The following is a 17,558-nucleotide window of genomic DNA, read 5'->3' as shown; positions in this document are numbered from 1 at the left end:
TTTTTTAGTATGTAATATATATTTCTTGTTTCTTGTATCTTGTGTCTTGTATGGGGTATTGTGGAGTAGATAAAGTGGTGCCTCCCAGTTGTTCCTTCCCAAGGTTTTCCATCCACTCTCGTTTCCGCTTTCGTCGCTAGTTGTGATAATATTTATATTTAATAGGGTCCCCTTTCCCTTTCTTTTTCTCTTGTTTACATATTCACTTCTCTTGACGCGTATCATCACATACACAATGCCGTCTTTCATGAAGTTCGTTGCTGCGGCTCTCGCCGTGGCTGCCCCTCTGGCTTCCGCTCAGACTTACTCTGACTGCAACCCGATGGAGAAATCTTGCCCCCGAACAAGGGTCTGACCGAGTCCGACATTCACTTTGACTTCACCAAGGCCAGTGGCCTCGACCAGTGGAAGATCAGCGGCGGCAAAGTCCCCACTGGCTCCAATGGTGCCGAGTTCACTATCAACAAGGAAGGAGATGCTCCTACCCTGGTCAGCGACTTCTACTTCTTCTACGGCGAATTGTCTATTGAGATGAAGACCTCTCATGGCCAAGGCATTGTCAGCTCCGCCTTCTTGCAGTCCGATGACAAGGATGAGCTTGACTGGGTACGTGATATCTCAAAACTCGGGCTATTAGTCCCAAGTCTCCATGGTAGAACAATGACTAACTGAAATACAGGAAGCACTGGGCACCAAGGGTGACACTATTATGACCAACTACTTCGGAAAGGGCGACACCTCGACCTACGACCGTGAGTTGTGGGTCCCCGTCTCCGCTCCTACGGAATCTTTCCACACCTACACCATCCAATGGGCCAAGGAATCTACCAACTGGTTGATTGATGGCAAGATTGTCCGCACTGTCAACTACAATGATGCCCAGGGTGGTGCTCGCTACCCTCAGACCCCTATGAACATCCGCGTTGGTATCTGGGCCGGTGGCGCTCCCACCAACGCCCAGGGTACCATTGACTGGGCTGGCGGTCCGACCGACTACTCCCAGGGCCCCTACTCCATGTACATCAAGAGCATCACTGTCAAGAACGCCAACCCCGCCGAGTCCTACACTTGGTCTGACAAGTCTGGCTCCTCCGACAGCATCAAGTTCACCGGTTCCAACGCCGTGAGCTCGCGCAGCACCACCAGCGAAGCTGCCACCAGCTCCTCCTCTGAGGCCGCCTCTTCAACTGACTCTCCTTCGACCACCACCGAGGGCACTTCCAGCGCTGCCACCACTCTGGCTACCAAGACCTCCGGCTCGTCGTCTGCCGAGTCCACTGCTGCCTCCAGCTCCGCTGCCGGTGCTTCCAGCTCCGGTGCCTCCCCCAGCGGTTCTAGCGGCCCCGGCTCCGGCTCGAGCACCGAGACTGGCGCCAGCTCCAGCTCCCCCTCCGGTTCCGGCTCGTCCACCAGCGCCAGCGCCAGCGCTAGTGCCAGCCCTAGCTTCAACGCAGCTGCCTCTGCTGCTGCCAGCTACTTGGGACCTGTCTCCCTCCTGGGTCTGGTGACCGCCCTTCTCCAGCTGTAAATGTCCCTTTTGAGCGCTTTGACTTTTTGACGCATCATTAATGAAACGCGCCTCGAAAGAGGATACTTGGCTGGACCGGGTATGATAATGGTTCATGGGTGCGATTTTACTTTTTTTTTTTTCAGGCTGTACCATTTTTTTTTCCCTTTTCGCTGTCCTTGGCGCTCAAATGCCTCCAATCTATCCTTTGGTTGCCCGGATATGTTCATTGGCATAGTCCGGTAACGTGGGCGATTTTATTTGGGCGGACATGATGTATCTATCAGCGTCATACATACCTTTGCCATTGAGCAAACGCAATAATATCAAGTCAATTGACTCCACAGATTACATACTTCCAATTTCCAGGGCATCGTAGCCTGCAGCCTAGATCTCCTCACCGCTTATTTCCTGTCGTAGGTCTCGTGGCTTTCCGTTCGCATTGTGCTCGTATACTCAAAACCTTATCCTACATGCCTTAAGGTTAACATTTGCGTCGCATTTATGCCATGCATATTGGACTTATTTTCTAGGGTTCGAGTTACATATGCAAGTCCACCATCGGCCTCTCCGGACAAGAACACTAAGAATAGGCACCGAGATTTTACCTAGGTACGTACAAAATAAAACCAAGGTTCACACCGGAAAATGCATTCGCTGTGAACCATGGATCGAGAAGTTGATTGAATTTGATTGTAACAGGCCTGGGCCTGGATTGGCCGATGATGGATTGGCCGATGATGAATTGGCCGATGATGAATTCTACCGAGAGAGATGTTTGTAGTCGGATTGGTTGGTCGGGCGACGATTTTATGGCCGAACCATGGATAGTCCAAAAAAGGGTCGGGTCCATCCTTAATCCAGGGACACCATGGATGCCCAGGTGTATTCTGTGCGTTTCAACATGACTTGTGGATCTTTGTGTTTACATCATATCCCGTATATTGTAGTACAGTATCCTTCGTAAAAGCAAAATGGGAAAGGTAAAAATACTGTCGTGGCTCATTATTGCATCTAACTCATCTCATCTTCTCGGATAGGAAAACGCCACAAGTCAAAACAAAAAAGTAACATGGACTCCCCAAATCAGACTGTAACTACGGCAACACCTTAACACCCTTTCAAAAGTCGATCAACTCTCGGACCCTTCACCAAATCTGAGCTTCTCTCCCAGCCCCCTGTGGAGACTCAATTCACCAAGTGGACCCAGCCCCAGCCGCACGTCGCACATCCCTTAACTGCCGTGATAGGCGCAACACCGAGTCAGCAACGGGACGATGGTGCGTGGCCGCGACCCGGAGCAAGGCAAGAGTTGCCGCGGGCCGGGGTGTCGGTGTAGATCCAGTGGATGCAGTGGAGGCCACGGCAGACGATGACGACTCCGTCAGCGCAACCGGATTGGCATCTGCATCTTCTGATGATCGTCCCCGGAACAAATATGCCCCGAACGGTCCTAGCGGGAGCGAGTCGAGCACGGAATATAGTCGGTCGCTGCTGCCGTCATCAGATGGAGATTGGTATTTGTGCAATGTTGGGCTCCGGCGTTCTTCGCGCGCTACGATCCCGTCCACTGCTTCGAGGTGGTCGTCTAGTGTTGCGAATCGCGCGTTGAGGGAGTCTGCTTTGCTGCGGATCTGTGCGCGCAGTCGGTCTAGGTACTCTTCGCGTCGTCGCATTTGGGTCGCGAGTCGTGTGTCTAGGGCGGCTGTGCCGCTTATTTCGGTTGCTGGCCGTGAGGCGAGTAGGCTCTCGATTGCGGAGCGGAGGTCTGCGCGTAGAGAGTCGAATTCCCATACTGCTGTTTGAATCGCTTGGTTGCTGCCGGTGAATTCAAGGTCCAGAGCGTTGCGAGCGTCTGGGAAGGTCGATTTCAGTTGTGATTCTAGGTCGGCGAGCATGCTTTCGCTTTGTTTGAGGATTGCGGATAGAGGGGTGAAGGTTTCGAGGGCGGTGTCGAATATGGATTCCAGTTGGCGCTGCGAGGTTGCGAGAGTTTCTTCTGGGGGTATTGCGGATGGGTAGGCGCCGCGTGGTGGGTATGTCGCGGAGAGGGTGATGCAGCTGCCGGGATAGAGAGTTTTGATACTTGGGAGGTGGCAGAGGTCTTTGGCTTGATAGACTACCTCGGGGAGAACCAGAAGATGCAGGATGATGGCGATCAAGACTGTGTTGATTGCGTTGCGGACGAGGACAGTATGGGCACCAAAGATGGACTCGGGTTTCACCAGGCCTGCTTGTTTGGTGGTCGTCTCTACAGAAGAACCAGCGTCTGCATCTCCAGGTTTAGTGCCGGCCCGGTCCTGCTCTCGCTGCTTTGCACTGTTCGGCATGGAAACTTTGCGTCGTTTTCTCATGCTCTCTGAGCCTGGCTGCTTCGGTGACCGTACATATTCTACCCATGACCCTTCCAAATTAGGCGTTTCGCAGATAGAGGGCATGACGAGCTCTGGGCCTGATATGGTCCATGACGATGACGATGAGGATGCCAGCGACTCTGATGTCGTGCCGGCTGTCTTCGTGGTCGCTTTGCTGCTTTCATGCCGGGAATCTGAAGTTTTGGTGGGGTCTTCCTTTTCCTTCAGAGAAGCAGTTGATGCTATCACCCAGGATTCGCCAAGAGCCGGGCGATCTGGGATACGAGGCTGTTCTGTAGACATGGCGTAAACATCTCAGCAAGACATGCACCTTGTATAATAGTTAATATGTTTTGTAGTTAACATTTCACGACTCGGAGTCAAATGTTTTGAATGCGACTGGCCCAAGCAGACCGTTGCACGCGTAAAGCGGTGGGGGAAGAAAGATCGGAGAAACCGCCGCGGCCAAGGAATTGAGAATCTTCAACCATGCGCTCACTGCTTCGCCTGAGACCGTCCCTAACGCCTGGCGTTAAATCCCTGCCATGGCAATTTACACGGTCGCGACAGTTGTCATACACTGCGATTCGCCATTGCTCGTGTTCTGACAAACCCGAAGCTCCAACGATACCTCCCACCGATCACCGAGCTCTCGGAACCGCGCAAGAGCTCTTCACCTCTTCCGTCTACAGTCCCGGATCTCCTCTCTTTCTCCCAAATGGCACGCATGTTGTCAATAAACTCATCTCCTTCCTCCGCACCCAGTACCTACAATACGGCTTCCGTGAAGTCTTGACCCCGACCATATACAAAAAGTCGCTCTGGGAGATATCCGGACACTGGCAGAACTACAAGGATGACATGTATGAGGTGACCGGCCGAGGAGCCAGTGGTGAGGCAGATGGCGAAGTAGGTGAAGATGAATCCTACGGACTGAAGCCAATGAACTGTCCCGGCCACTGTCTACTCTTCAAGTCGCAGAATCACTCCTACCGGGACATGCCGGTGCGCTACGCGGACTTCAGTCCCCTGCACCGCAACGAGGTGTCAGGTTCACTGACTGGTCTGACGCGCGTGCGTCGTTTCCATCAGGATGATGGTCATATATTCTGTCGCCGGCAGCAGATCAAGTCGGAGATCGCATCCGCGCTGGGCTTTGTGGACATGGCTATGAAGACCTTCGGACTCGGTCCGTATCGATTAGTTTTGTCGACTCGACCCGAAACGGATTACATTGGGACTTTGGAAATGTGGGACAATGCCGAGATGCAATTGCGCGAGGCTCTGGATAGTACCGGACGCGAATGGGCGCTGAATGAGGGCGATGGTGCGTTTTACGGTCCCAAAATCGACATCCAACTCCAGGACCAAGCTGGCAAGTACCACCAGCTGTCTACTATTCAATTGGACATGAACCTGCCACAGCGATTTGGGCTGGAGTATCAAGTTGCAGAGAGTGAGCCAGACTACAATCCAGCCACACCCGGAGTTGCAACTCCAGTTATGATTCACCGCGCCATCTTCGGCTCATTGGAGCGGTTTTTGGCTTTGCTGATTGAACAGCACGGTGGCCATTGGCCATTCTGGCTTTCTCCGCGCCAGGCCATTGTCCTGACAGTTAACCAAGACGATGCCGTTGTGCGCCAGGCTCAGGAAGCAGCAGCCAAGTTCGCTGGTTTCCGCGCATTGCTAAATGATGGTACCGCGGAGCCGCCCCGACCACTGTCCTCTGTCGACTCTACATTCTTGGTTGACGTCGATACCAGCGCACAGACCCTGGGCAAGAAGATTCAGCGCGCCAAACAGATGAAGTATAACCTCATCTTCATTCTCGGATCACGGGACCTGGCCGATGGTGGTATCACTGTTGATGTCACTGGACAGATGCAGAGCAAGACAGATAAAGATGCTCAAACCCTGCAGGCGCTGATCAAAGCCAGACTAGGTAGTGATGCGCTACAGAATCCTCGAGCTGTTAAGCTTAGTGTGGACGAGGTGCATCCGCTGTTGGTCGAACTAGAGAAGAACTTTGTGTAACTTTGTATGTTGTATGTTGTATAACCCATGTGTGTTGACATTTTGAGCGTGTTTCTATTTTACTCTGTATATTAGACCGATATTTTGCCGAATTCAAGTTCTACCTAGGTATAACCTATTGCACATCTTTCAATTTAAAACCAAGCAATGCCTGCGGTTGTGGCCTCACTGCGGCTATTCGCGGAGTAGATGCCCCAGGCATAAATATCTCCGATGTTCGGGGTCCCAATGGAGACAGGGACAGTAGATATCCGTCGCAAATGGCTGTAAAATGGAATCAAAGTGAACATAAACAATATATAGTGACACGGAAAACCTACTAGCAGATATACCAGCCCCATCAGCAAGCCAATTGCAGATTCTCGCGCCCTAACTCGACCAATGTATATGTCACGTGACTCCGCTGTCGGCGCCGAAAACTCGGCGTCATTGACAGGCTCATTTGAGTCACAGCATATTCCCCATTCTTAATTGGTCTTCTTTTCTTTTTTCGCTATAAAAGAATCCCAGTGTCCATATTTTGAAAGCAAGTTCTTTTTTGCTTTAATCAATTCAATCTTGAGTCTGCTTGGCCTAGCTATAACCATACCCAACCTTTTATCGTCTCTTATCCACTTGCGCCCCCGCGGTACCCCGCCAACATGCCGATGTATGTTGAAATGACCCTGACTCCGATTTGGTGGTTCTTCATACTAATTCTCTAAAGGCTCAAGGATCCCTCAAAAAAGTATAAGGCTTTCAAGCCGCTGAACCTGCCAAATCGCCAATGGCCCAACAAAGTTATTGATAAGCCTCCTCGCTGGCTGGCGACCGATCTGCGTGATGGCAACCAGTCTCTGCCGGACCCAATGGTATGATATGATCTACTGCTGTCTCTTGTTTCTCATATTGATTAGTCTGGTGCTATAGGACGGCGAGCAAAAATACCGTTTCTTCAAGATGCTCGTGGATATTGGCTACAAGGAAATCGAAGTGTCCTTCCCGTCCGCATCCCAGACGGATTTCGACTTCACCCGCCGTCTGGTCGAAGAGCCCGGTCTCACACCCGATGATGTCGCCCTGCAAGTCCTGGCTCCCTGCCGGGAGGATCTCATCCGTCGCACAGTCGATTCCCTGAAGGGCGCCAAGAAGGCTATCCTCCACATCTACCTCGCAACGAGCCCCTGTTTCCGCCGCATCATCTTCAACATGGACCGCAAGCAGAGTCTGGAGATGGCTGTTAAATGCACAAAGTATGCCCGTTCTATCACCAAGGACGACCCCGCCCAGGCTGGCACAGATTGGCAATTCGAGTTCTCCCCCGAGACTTTCTCCGATACCGAGCCCGAGTTCGCCGTGGAGGTCTGCCAGGCCGTTAAGGCTGCCTGGGAACCCACGGCTGAGAAGCCCATCATTTTCAACCTGCCCGCCACGGTAGAGATGGCCACCCCCAACGTCTTTGCTGATCAGATTGAGTACTTCTGCACAAACATGACTGAGCGCGAGAAGTTCGTTGTCTCAGTCCACCCGCATAACGACCGTGGCTGCGCTGTTGCTGCGGCTGAACTGGCACAAATGGCCGGTGCCGAGCGTGTAGAGGGTACTCTGTTCGGTAACGGTGAGCGTACCGGAAACGTGGACCTGGTCACTCTCGCCCTGAACCTGTACACACAAGGCGTCTCACCAGGTGTCGACTTCTCAGACATCAACTCTGTCATCAAGGTGGTAGAGGAGAGCAACAAGATCCCTGTCAACGAGCGTGCGCCATATGGAGGTCAGCTCGTTGTGTGCGCATTCTCTGGAAGGTTTGTTTTCTTTTCCTTTTCTTTTTCCCAGTGTGTTGGACTATTTTTGCTAACTTCTTTTGAAATCCAGCCACCAAGATGCAATCAAGAAGGGCTTCAAGCTGCGCGAAGATGGTGGGGGTGCCGACGAGGAAACCGAGTGGGTCGTCCCGTACCTGCCCCTGGACCCCCAAGATATCGGCCGTACCTACGAGGCAGTCATTCGCGTCAACTCCCAGAGTGGCAAGGGTGGTGCCGCCTGGATTATCCTGCGTAGCCTGGAGCTGGATCTCCCTCGCGCCCTGCAGGTCGAATTCAGCAAGATCGTGCAGGAGAAGACTGAGGCTGTCAGCCGGGAGCTGAAGCCTACCGAGATTGTCAATCTCTTCGAGGAGGCCTACCACCTCAAGTCCAACCCTCGCTTCACCCTTGTCGACTACAGCATCACCACCGACCGCTCGCAGTCCCCTGCTCCTCCCGAGCCCGGCAAGGCCCTCAACACCAAGAACCTCAAGCGTCGCTTCACCGGTATTATCGAGATCGACAACGTCCAGCACGCCATCACCGGTGTCGGTCCAGGTGCTATCTCGTCCCTGGCTACCGCGCTTTCCACCCTTGGTATTGATCTCGACGTCCGCGATTACAAGGAACACTCCATTGGTCGCGGTCGTGACACCAAGGCTGCTACATACATTCAGTGCACAGCAGCCGGCAGCAATCAACAGGTGTGGGGTGTTGGTATCCACCAGGATGTGGTCCAGGCTTCCCTGATTGCGCTGCTCAGCGCCGCCAGCTCGGTAAGATTCGATCTTTGAGATTTGTCTGCATTTCACCACTAAACATGCGTTTAGTTCCTCACCTCCCGCGCTGGCTCTCCTGCTCCTTTCCGTCCCATCCGCTCCAACACCCTCACCGACGAGGACATCCAGGCCCTCGAGCAGCTGTCCGGTACCCCTGATGCTGCCACATCTAACGGCGGTCTGAGCGCCAAGGTCAATGTCGAGCAGCTGACAAAACAGGCTGAAAAAATGTAAGTAATTGATTAAAAAAAGCCTAAGACTAAAAGTGACAGCAATAATGTGAATACCATGATCAATTGAAATAATCTATTTTCTTCATTTCTTCTCGGATATCAACGTTGACTTAATTTGACATCTCATTGCCGCTATATACATATCAACAGATATCTACAACACATGTCAAGCTATAAAAAGACCAGAGACATGGAATCTCACCACCAAAACAGCTCATCCAATCCCCATCCCCTCTTACTGGCCCCATAGGAATTGAAATTCTGCGGCCCCTCCGCCGAAATGATATATCCATGCTCACAAGATGAAAATGAAACCTTCGGCTGCTTCGCATAGAAGGTATCAAAGCCGGAGTCCAGTGCATCGGCAAGACTGTTAACTTTGCCGGCTGGGTGCAGCTGCTTCCAGGGGTATCGACATGCGTCGCCTTCGCAGGACTTAAGAACGAGCATCAACGCATCTAGCCGCGCTATTATTTGTGGCAGCTCGCGATTTGCGATCTTATAGTTGGGGTGTTTGGCTGGGTGCGTGCCTAGATTCACGGTCTGATGGGGGTCGTTCTGTTTAACAGTGTTAGGGCTGGTCGTTGGGGATATACTGTAGGACGGAAGGGGATGGCTTACCTTCAGATCGAAGAACTCTTTCTCGTTCGTGCACCATACTGAATAGTATAGACTATAGTCATCGGCAACCAGTCGGATACCCTTGTATGTGTTTCGCTGGTAGCTGTTATGGGACTGGTCGACCTTGTCGCTGGCATACCCGTAGATTCCTTCTGGGACAGCCTATGTTCAATATTAGCTGACTGGCCTCATGCGCTCTTAATGGAATCACTCACCAATCCCCAGTACTCAATAGCAACATGCTCAGTCCTATTGTCCGCCGTGCTGGCTGCAATGGTAGTAGGAATCTTCTTGCCATCCAACCCATCTCGAGTCACCCCAGCTATATTCAAGAAGGTGGGAGCTAGATCCGTATGAGAAGTGATAGCATCCAGAGTCTGATTCTTGCCCATACCAGGGCCTCGGACGATGAGAGGGACGTTGATATCGGTTTCTATAAAAGTTAGCCATATACAACACAGACAATGAAGACCAACTCACCATAACCACAGTTCTTGCCAGGCTGCATCCGATGCTGACCGAGATGATACCCATTATCCGTCGAATAGAAGATATAAGTATTGTCCAGTTCGCCAACCTTCTCCAACTTCTCAACAAGCTTCCCAATCATCTCATCAACAGCCTGCAAAGCGCGCAACCGACACCGCTGGAACTCATCAATATAATCAATATGCGTCTGATTCAACTCAGGCACATTCTGCACCCAGCTAACCGCGTTCTCAATCAGCGTATTGAAGCTCTCATCGCGCGGCGCCCGCACATCCTTAAACAGATCCGCATGTCGCGGCGCAAACTCGGGTTCGCCGAACCAGTTCGCATCCCGCGTGGAATCATGAGACCCATTCGAGTGCGGCGCGTTCGGCGCTACTGTCAGCATCCACGGCTGCTCGTGCTTAACTGCTTCGTCGATGAAACCTTCTGCTTTTTCCGCGATCACGTCTGTCGAGTACTGTCCGTCGTACTTGACTGGTGCTGCTCCGTTGCGTGTCATCCGTGCGTACCAGTATCGGTAGGTGTACGGATCTAGGAGGAAGTCGGAGCCGTTGAACCCTCGTACGTAGGGATCGTTGTAGTTGTCTTCTGTGTGGGCGTTCCACATCTTGCCCACGTAGTATGTGTTGTAGCCTGCTTCTTGCATCCATAGTGGGAGATAGTTGTCGTTCCAGCCGGCTGAGACTACTTTTGGGTAGCCACCGTAGGGAAGTCCCACGTCTGTTACGTTGGTGTTGTGTGGCATGCGGCCGGTCCAGAGATTGGCTCGCGAGGGACAGCATAGTGCAATTGAGCAGAAATGCTTGGAGTAGGTTGTCCCTTGTTGAACAAGGTTTTCCTGGTTAAAGTGTTAGACTGGGGAGGGATTGGAGAAAGTAGGGCTTCAGTGGAATGGTGATACACTCACCTGCAGCTTAGGCATGTGCTCTAAACCGCCTACATATTTACCCTGATCGTCTGTTAGAACGAAAAGAATATTAGGCTGCTTAGCAACAGCCAGAGTTGCCAATAACAGCAATTTCAGTAATTTCATGGCTGCAAAATTAAATGTTACTTGTTGAGCTTGAGAGCTGGGAGCAACTATATACCAGCTTCTCCAAGCTCTGTGTCATGGGAAAAGACCGAGTTGTGTGATTTCTCCATAGAATTGCATATTATCAACCGAATAGAGGGAATATCGTACAATGGATATGATCAGCATGCCGGTGATAGGTTGTAAGTTATAGGGGAAGTCGATCAGTCGGAGTCCAGTATCATATACAACAGACAGACGTGGAGTATAAAGAGGAGATCGGCGATGGCGAGCTCGTGGATGTCGATGGTGTTAGGGTGGGTCGTATCTTTTAGTCCACATAGAATGATCGACCAAAACCAAATGAAAAAAGAATTTATCTACATTTGAAAGAAAGATATACTGGATATGTACAAATTGCAAACAGCTAAGGTATTGGGGACGAGGGTAAAACGCAATGCTAGGGGGAAAAAAGATCAGAACTGTCAACACGGCCCAAGCAGCCTTTTCGAAAACAAATCGTTTTAATTTGTGCGATGCACACGCTCAATCCAAGTTCAAGCCTCGCAGTTGCCGAGTGGGCGGTGCAGCATTGTTGCTGCCCGTGCGGTGGACATCTCCTTCTGCGCCTAGTGCCGACTGGTACATGAGAGCTTCTTGGGGCCAATCATCCATCCCGCTGCCCTGTGTGCTTGGACGTGCTGGTTCAGCATGGGCTGTGCCAATAGCATGGCTGCCGTTGCTCCCTCCCTGGTGGCTAGGAAGCGACTCTCCCGTCGAGGGCTGTTCACCGCCAGGATATGGATACGATTGAGACTGGACAGGGTCGGCCATATCGAAGCTGAACCGGAAATCACGGTCCGCGTTGGAGGTACCCACAGCGGAATCCAATGTGTCGTAGTGATGGTCGTCGAACTCGGTTACAATCGTAGCAGACTGTGGCTCCTTGATATGAGGCACAGCGGGGCTAGGCTTCGGGACAGGAGTGACAGCCACACTACTGTCAGTGGCACTCCCAAGTTCATGCGGCATAGACCCAGCTCGGTCGGTGTGATAACTAGGTGCGGGATGACTAGTGTCTTCCAGTGTCACCCCGGCTGGAGAGCGAGGGACCCCCGCGTCGTCTGGATTCATTGCAGACTGTCGGACGCTGGTTCCCATGGTGCTTCCAGGCTTAGAAGCTCTGCTCATCCGGTGCTGGGGCATGTCCGCAAATGGGCTGTCTCCCTCCAGGTCGCGAATGCTGAACTGAGCAATGGTTCGCAGCTTCCGGGTCACCCATGAGGCGAGAACCTTTCCGCGCTGCTTCTCGCCCAGACGCGAGCGGGGGAAGTCGCCGTGAGAGACGAATGCGACGATATCTGCAACAACCTGGTGCTCCATGAGAATGGCATCAACAATGACGGGAACAAGAGCGGCTAGATAGGCCTTGCGGGTAACCTCGACAACGACAACAACCAGCCCACCAGCTTGGAAAATAGCACTTTAAAGGTCATGTTAGCCTATATGTCTTATCTGAAGGAATGCCATTTACTTACCTTCCTCCATTCACGATGTTGCGGTGGCAATTCTCCACGGAATTTTCAATGTCCATAGGGAAGTGATTGAGACCGTTGACCTCGAAAGTCTCGCCGATGCTGCCAAGGAGGAACAGTACTTGCATATCGACTGGCTGGCCGCCAGGACCGATCGGTCGAGTAACGGTGTGGAGGAAACCAAGATCACCAGTACGGACATAAGGCACGCTGGGATCGCCGTCGGCAACTCTGCCGTTCAGCCGCTCGGCATCGAAGTCTTGCTTGGATTTATAGAATCCCTGTGCGCAAGCGTCCGACTGGACCCAGATCTCACCGTACTCTCCAACATGTGCGAGAGTGCAGGTCTCAGGGTTCACGATCGCAATCTGGGTGTTGACTGGTACCATACCCGAATCCTGCAGCAAAAGCGCGGTAGGGTCCGCATCCGGGTCCACGGGGTATATAAGACCTTGACGGAGGCTGCGCAGGTCGAGCCATAGCTCGATGGGCTCAATACACATGTATGATCGTGTGGTAATCATTGGGTTGAGAACATGCGAGTAAATAACATTGATCGAGGTACGATCCAAGCTGGCATTGGCGAAATGTAGGCGTACCTTTCCATCTGTGTAATCGGGTTAGCTTCTCTTCAGGGCTGTGATGGCAATGACACGTACAGATATCCGTTCTAGGTCGGCCCTCTGCGGAAATCATGAGGTTCTTCAGTTCTTGAAGCTGGAAGCCTTTTCCAGCCATAGCACTCATTGCGTAGTCCAACATTTGACTGGTGGCATAGGTATCCTTGATTTTGTACCGAGCAAGTGTTACAAAGAGAGTCATTGGGTTTTGAGCGAAATCGACTGGCGAAACAAGGTATGTAGGCGCACCTAGGATAATATGTTAAAAGGGGAAACTTCATAGATTAACAGCCAACTTACCGACGAAAATTCCCATCAGACAGGTATGGAGAAATCCGAGACCGAGGGTACTTCGGACGCTTCCAAGCACTGGCCTCGAGCTTGTCATCTGGCAAGTTTCTTTCTGAACCTTGCACATGCCCATTATGGTTTCATGAGAAATTTGGACCGAAATTCTTCGCTGGTCTGGCGTCCAATAAGTCCAAACCAAAGCGGGCAGATTGCCCTGGAGCCAAGTATCCTTCACAGTGTAGCCGAGCTCCCGACATCCGTGGGACTGCTTCGAGGGCTTTGTGGTATTGTAAATAGCAGGAACGCCGATACGAAGGACTTGGGCGGACTGCTTGATATGTTGTGACACAAGCTTCTGCCTCATGACATGGTCGACCTCGGTATTGACGATGATGGCCTTAACGTTGAAGTCGCTGATGATGTGCAAGAATGCAGGGGCATCCTCCGAGAGACGGTTTTGGTCAATTGGAGCCATTGGGATGACAACAGCACCTAAGCACAGACACGCATGAATGGCATAGATGTACTCCTCCGAATGGGTGTACATCAGCACGAGATGATCTCCTGGTCGCACCTTCACTTTGTTCTTGAGGTACGTCGCCACTGCAGAGACTTTGAGGTCAAACTTCTTCCAGGTGACGCCCTTTCCTTCCTTTCCACGGCCATCGATGGAGCAGTATGCCAGTTCTTCGGCTTGGCGGGAAACTCGCCATTGAAGAAGGTCGACGATCGTGTTGAAGTTGTTCAATGGGGTGGAAGTTCGGTCATCCATCACCACATCGCGATAATCCACACCCGAGTACTGCTTTTCCTGATAGGCAAGCAACTCTTGCCGTGATGCAAGTGCAGTAGGGGACCAGATGCCCCCTCCCGGGTCAACACCGACCGGTAGATTCATGACTGAACGTTCAACCCCAAACTTGACATGCACCGCGTGCAGCATACCGGCCTCGAAATCTTTGCGACAGAGCATGTTACCAATTTCTTGCCTGCCGTTCTTGGTGACACGCGGCAGACTATTCGGGGCTGTAAGTAGAACACAGTACACCCGAAGATGGTGCTCTTGGTACAATACCTCCATGCACCTGTCGGCGAGGGAATCGAGGAGGACCGAGTCGAGCTGCCTTGGTGGACCGCCAGAAGTTGTTGGTGCCGTCGAGGCGGAGTAAGACTCCAAAACAATAACTGGAAGATGTTCTTCATTGACAAACACATCAAAGGCGGTACAATCATGAATTTTAGGCACCTTTTTAAGAATGCTAACAGTTAGGTGTTGAACGAAGAAGTACCGATGTTCGACGATCTCCTGGCCATGCTCAACCCACTCGACCTTTTGGCGGAGACGATCCTCGTAGAGACCGAGCACGAAAAGTCTGCCCTCAATAACACATCCGAGCAGACCAGTACGGAGGAACTCAGGTTCCACGAGTATCGGGGTTGGGTTAGTCTCCTCGAATTTGTAGGGACGAGCGTGGAATATCGCTTCTGTGTGTTTCGGCAATGCCCAGAAGCCACCGGAAAGAGAGGGTGAATCGACCCAAATCTCTCCAATGACGTTTGGTGTGCAGAGAAGATTGGTCTCCGGATCGACAACGGCGAGAGTTGCATCGGGAATTGGGTAGCCGAAAGCGCCAACACGTACAGCGTGCGGCATACTGCCGGCGTACTTTCGTGCATCCTCGCCCATGGCCAGCACAACCACTTCGTTGCTCTTCAAGGCCTCTTTGTCCAAGAGGACTTCACTTAGCTCGTTCTTAGGGCTTTGTTTGGTCGTCGAGACTCGTGATCCACCGCCTAAAAGGCTGCTTCCGAAGCCAGTCTTAGTCTCAGACTTGGCAAGATTCTCATCTTCTTTTTTGGCATCGTCACGCGTGGCCGGGTCCATTTCATGGGTCAAAGAACATCCCATTCGCTCTTCACCACCGAGCCAATCACGCATACTAATGACCATACCTCCATGTTCTGGCAAGCAGAGCATTGGTGCCACAATTTCTCTCGCCCGTGGATTCCTCATTGGACGAAGCCATCTGTCTGCCAAGATCTCATGGAACTCGGGGTCGAGAGTAAGTGTATCAATGAGACAGAGTTTGACGCTGCTGAAATTAGGCTCCGAGTTTTTCTTGAAATGTCTTGTCGACATCGGATCTTGTTGGTAGTTGTAGGTAGCAATCTTCAAGCCAGAGTAATCGGTCGCCATTACCGATGCCTTGTACTTGGTGATGAGATGGGCATATAAACCGGGTGTCTCTACCGCCCGGTCCTCGTGCCAAACCGTCGTGTGGCCCCCGTAAACGGTGAAGAGAATGGCCAAGATCATACCAATTCCTTGTCTCGGATCGAGGTAACTGATGATAGTCTCTCCCTTAGTGCCATACTGCCTGGAGTTTGACTCTCCAGGGACCGTAGAAATAATTGCACTCAGACATGCCATTTGGTGCATGATAGTCCGGTGGCTCATCACGACACCACGCAGATCACCCGTCGGGGCCCTCGCAAACTCGATGTAGGCCAGGTCGGGAACCTGCAGCGCAGGCGTATCGTCCTTCTTCTTTGGATGGAAACTACCGAACTCATTCGTTTTCCACCACTCGACTCCTCGGGGCCAACTGAGCTTTTGAGCTGTGATATCGCGTTGGAAGTTCTTCAAGTTGTTCTCGGTTGTCAAAGCCAGGTGTGCCTGGGTTGAGGTGAGCACGAGATTTAGACTTGTGTAGTCATCTAGACTGTTGATAGGCACGGCAACAACCCCTGCAATAAAGCAACCTAAGAGCGCGACCGCAAACTCAATAATCTCAGCTTCGCGGTAGATGAGAGCGACGCGATCTCCACGATATAGATTACTCTTATCACGAATGACCTGAGCAACTTTCTCTGCACGGCTAGACAACTTTTCCCACGTTATCGATGCAACCTCCTTACCCTTTGCATCTAGCACCCAGTATGCTGCCTGCTTGGGGTGAGCTCGAGCACGATGGCGTAAGACCGTGGGTAGATTGTCAAAGTTGGACATGGGGACATTTTTGTCGTGCGGATCGTTCAATGCGAAAGGAATCTCTCGAGGCTCGAGGGGAAGTAGGTGCTCAATAGTGGGACCATGCTGAAGTTCTGCCGCGGCGGGCATCAATGGCGGGGCCATGTTTGCGGTTGGCGAAAACGCTTCCCCAGACTGAGAATAGCGGTGGAAGCCACCTCCATAGCTATCCCTATAATCATCATGCTGTTGCCCCGCAAAGTCAGAAAAGTACCCCTGCTGGGAATCAAGCATTGTTGACTGTCGCGTGGGCCCTCCAGATGCTGGATCGTAATGTGCCACGCCGTCGTCCGCATACTCGGCTTGAACGTGTTCGGCAGGGATATACTCCTGAGGATACTCCTGGGCGTACTCCTGGGCGTACTCAGGCTGGGAATTCGGGTTGAACGCGTAGTTCTGACTCATTAAGGTTGCCGTCCTGGAGCCATCCTGGCCTTGTGATCCTGGGATCGGGGGTCTAGGAAGGAATAGAGAGTCGTAAGAGCTTCCTGAAGGCGCGCGATCATGGGCCTGGAGCATGCCTTCTCTGCTATGAGAACCTAGCGATGCATGCGACTGATCCTGTGGAGGTATACCGGTACCTTGACCATATCCGACGCCTCCGCTACCCTGTGAGCCATTGTAACTGCCTGCGTAAACGGGAGAAGCGATATGTGGCATGGATGATTCGGCAGTCGGTGGGCGAACACTCAAAATAGCAGGCGGGGCCCTTCCAGGACTGGTCGGGGTTGCATCGTAGCCAAGATTGGTCTGCGGATTGATCTCAAGGGGCTTGTTGGGACCGAAATATTGCGAGAGCAGGACGGTACGTCGCTTCTGGTATCTTCTTGTTGTTAGTTCTATTATGCACCCACTGGTCCAAAAAGCCCCTGTCGAAAGAACCGTATGACAAGGAACAATTGGCTTGTAATACTGCTCGTGACCAGGGATGGCTTACCCTTTCTCGGTGATATCGCCCTCCTGTCATGGACCATACATAAGCAAAAGGACACAACAAGTGCACAAAGCGTACATACCTCCAATTCCCGATCAAGGTTCCGCAAAGCGGCCTGTATCTCGGGGGACTCTTCCGCCATTTGGACGGAGGGTCGGAAAGCCTCAATTCGGGGAAACGTATCAAAAGCGCGGGGGAGGGATGGGGGACACGAAGTCAAGAACACCTCATCGCAATGCGCGTCTCGAGGGCGCAGGAGAGGGGAGGCTGATTTGCCAAGTGCAGCCCTGATAGCCGCAGATTGTATTTACCGGGGTGTAAGTTCGAC

General features: G+C 52.1%; 6 protein-coding genes across 6 annotated transcripts; 3 read left to right on the top strand and 3 right to left on the bottom strand.

The window, feature by feature from the left end:
• Positions 1-235: 235 nt before the first annotated feature.
• N7525_006245 (glycoside hydrolase family 16 protein) lies at positions 236-1,528 on the top strand (the record flags this gene model as incomplete). The annotated part of the gene is given in 3 exon segments (XM_061213658.1): positions 236-349; positions 361-606; positions 680-1,528. The coding sequence occupies 3 exon segments, from the start codon at positions 236-238 to the stop codon at positions 1,526-1,528; spliced, it is 1,209 nt and encodes a 402-aa protein (XP_061068089.1).
• Positions 1,529-2,700: 1,172 nt separating this feature from the next.
• Positions 2,701-4,164, bottom strand: N7525_006244 (uncharacterized protein; the record flags this gene model as incomplete). Its single annotated transcript, XM_002569243.1, has 1 exon — positions 2,701-4,164. The coding sequence occupies one exon, from the start codon at positions 4,162-4,164 to the stop codon at positions 2,701-2,703; it is 1,464 nt and encodes a 487-aa protein (XP_002569289.1).
• Positions 4,165-4,350: 186 nt separating this feature from the next.
• On the top strand, positions 4,351-5,898 carry N7525_006243 (threonine--tRNA ligase MST1; the record flags this gene model as incomplete). Its single annotated transcript, XM_002569244.1, has 1 exon — positions 4,351-5,898. The coding sequence occupies one exon, from the start codon at positions 4,351-4,353 to the stop codon at positions 5,896-5,898; it is 1,548 nt and encodes a 515-aa protein (XP_002569290.1).
• Positions 5,899-6,539: 641 nt separating this feature from the next.
• Positions 6,540-8,695, top strand: N7525_006242 (2-isopropylmalate synthase; the record flags this gene model as incomplete). Its single annotated transcript, XM_002569245.2, has 5 exons — positions 6,540-6,547; positions 6,605-6,749; positions 6,808-7,682; positions 7,753-8,458; positions 8,513-8,695. The coding sequence occupies 5 exons, from the start codon at positions 6,540-6,542 to the stop codon at positions 8,693-8,695; spliced, it is 1,917 nt and encodes a 638-aa protein (XP_002569291.1).
• Positions 8,696-8,892: 197 nt separating this feature from the next.
• N7525_006241 (sulfatase family protein) lies at positions 8,893-10,840 on the bottom strand (the record flags this gene model as incomplete). Its single annotated transcript, XM_002569246.2, has 5 exons — positions 8,893-9,252; positions 9,316-9,477; positions 9,531-9,748; positions 9,796-10,645; positions 10,715-10,840. 5 exons carry the CDS (start codon positions 10,838-10,840, stop codon positions 8,893-8,895), a joined length of 1,716 nt encoding a protein of 571 aa, XP_002569292.2.
• A 525-nt stretch (positions 10,841-11,365) lies between these two features.
• N7525_006240 (putative AMP binding domain protein) lies at positions 11,366-17,372 on the bottom strand (the record flags this gene model as incomplete). Its single annotated transcript, XM_002569247.2, has 6 exons — positions 11,366-12,302; positions 12,358-12,961; positions 13,014-13,223; positions 13,275-17,119; positions 17,234-17,256; positions 17,313-17,372. 6 exons carry the CDS (start codon positions 17,370-17,372, stop codon positions 11,366-11,368), a joined length of 5,679 nt encoding a protein of 1,892 aa, XP_002569293.2.
• Between the last annotated feature and the right edge of the window lie 186 nt (positions 17,373-17,558).

This window comes from Penicillium rubens (assembly GCF_028828025.1).
Source record: "Penicillium rubens strain IBT 27055 chromosome Unknown utg000003l_segment0_segment0, whole genome shotgun sequence".
Lineage (NCBI taxonomy): Eukaryota > Fungi > Ascomycota > Eurotiomycetes > Eurotiales > Aspergillaceae > Penicillium > Penicillium rubens.
The sequence above is the reverse complement of the archived record's forward strand: the minus strand, read 5'-3'. Positions and strand labels throughout refer to the sequence as shown.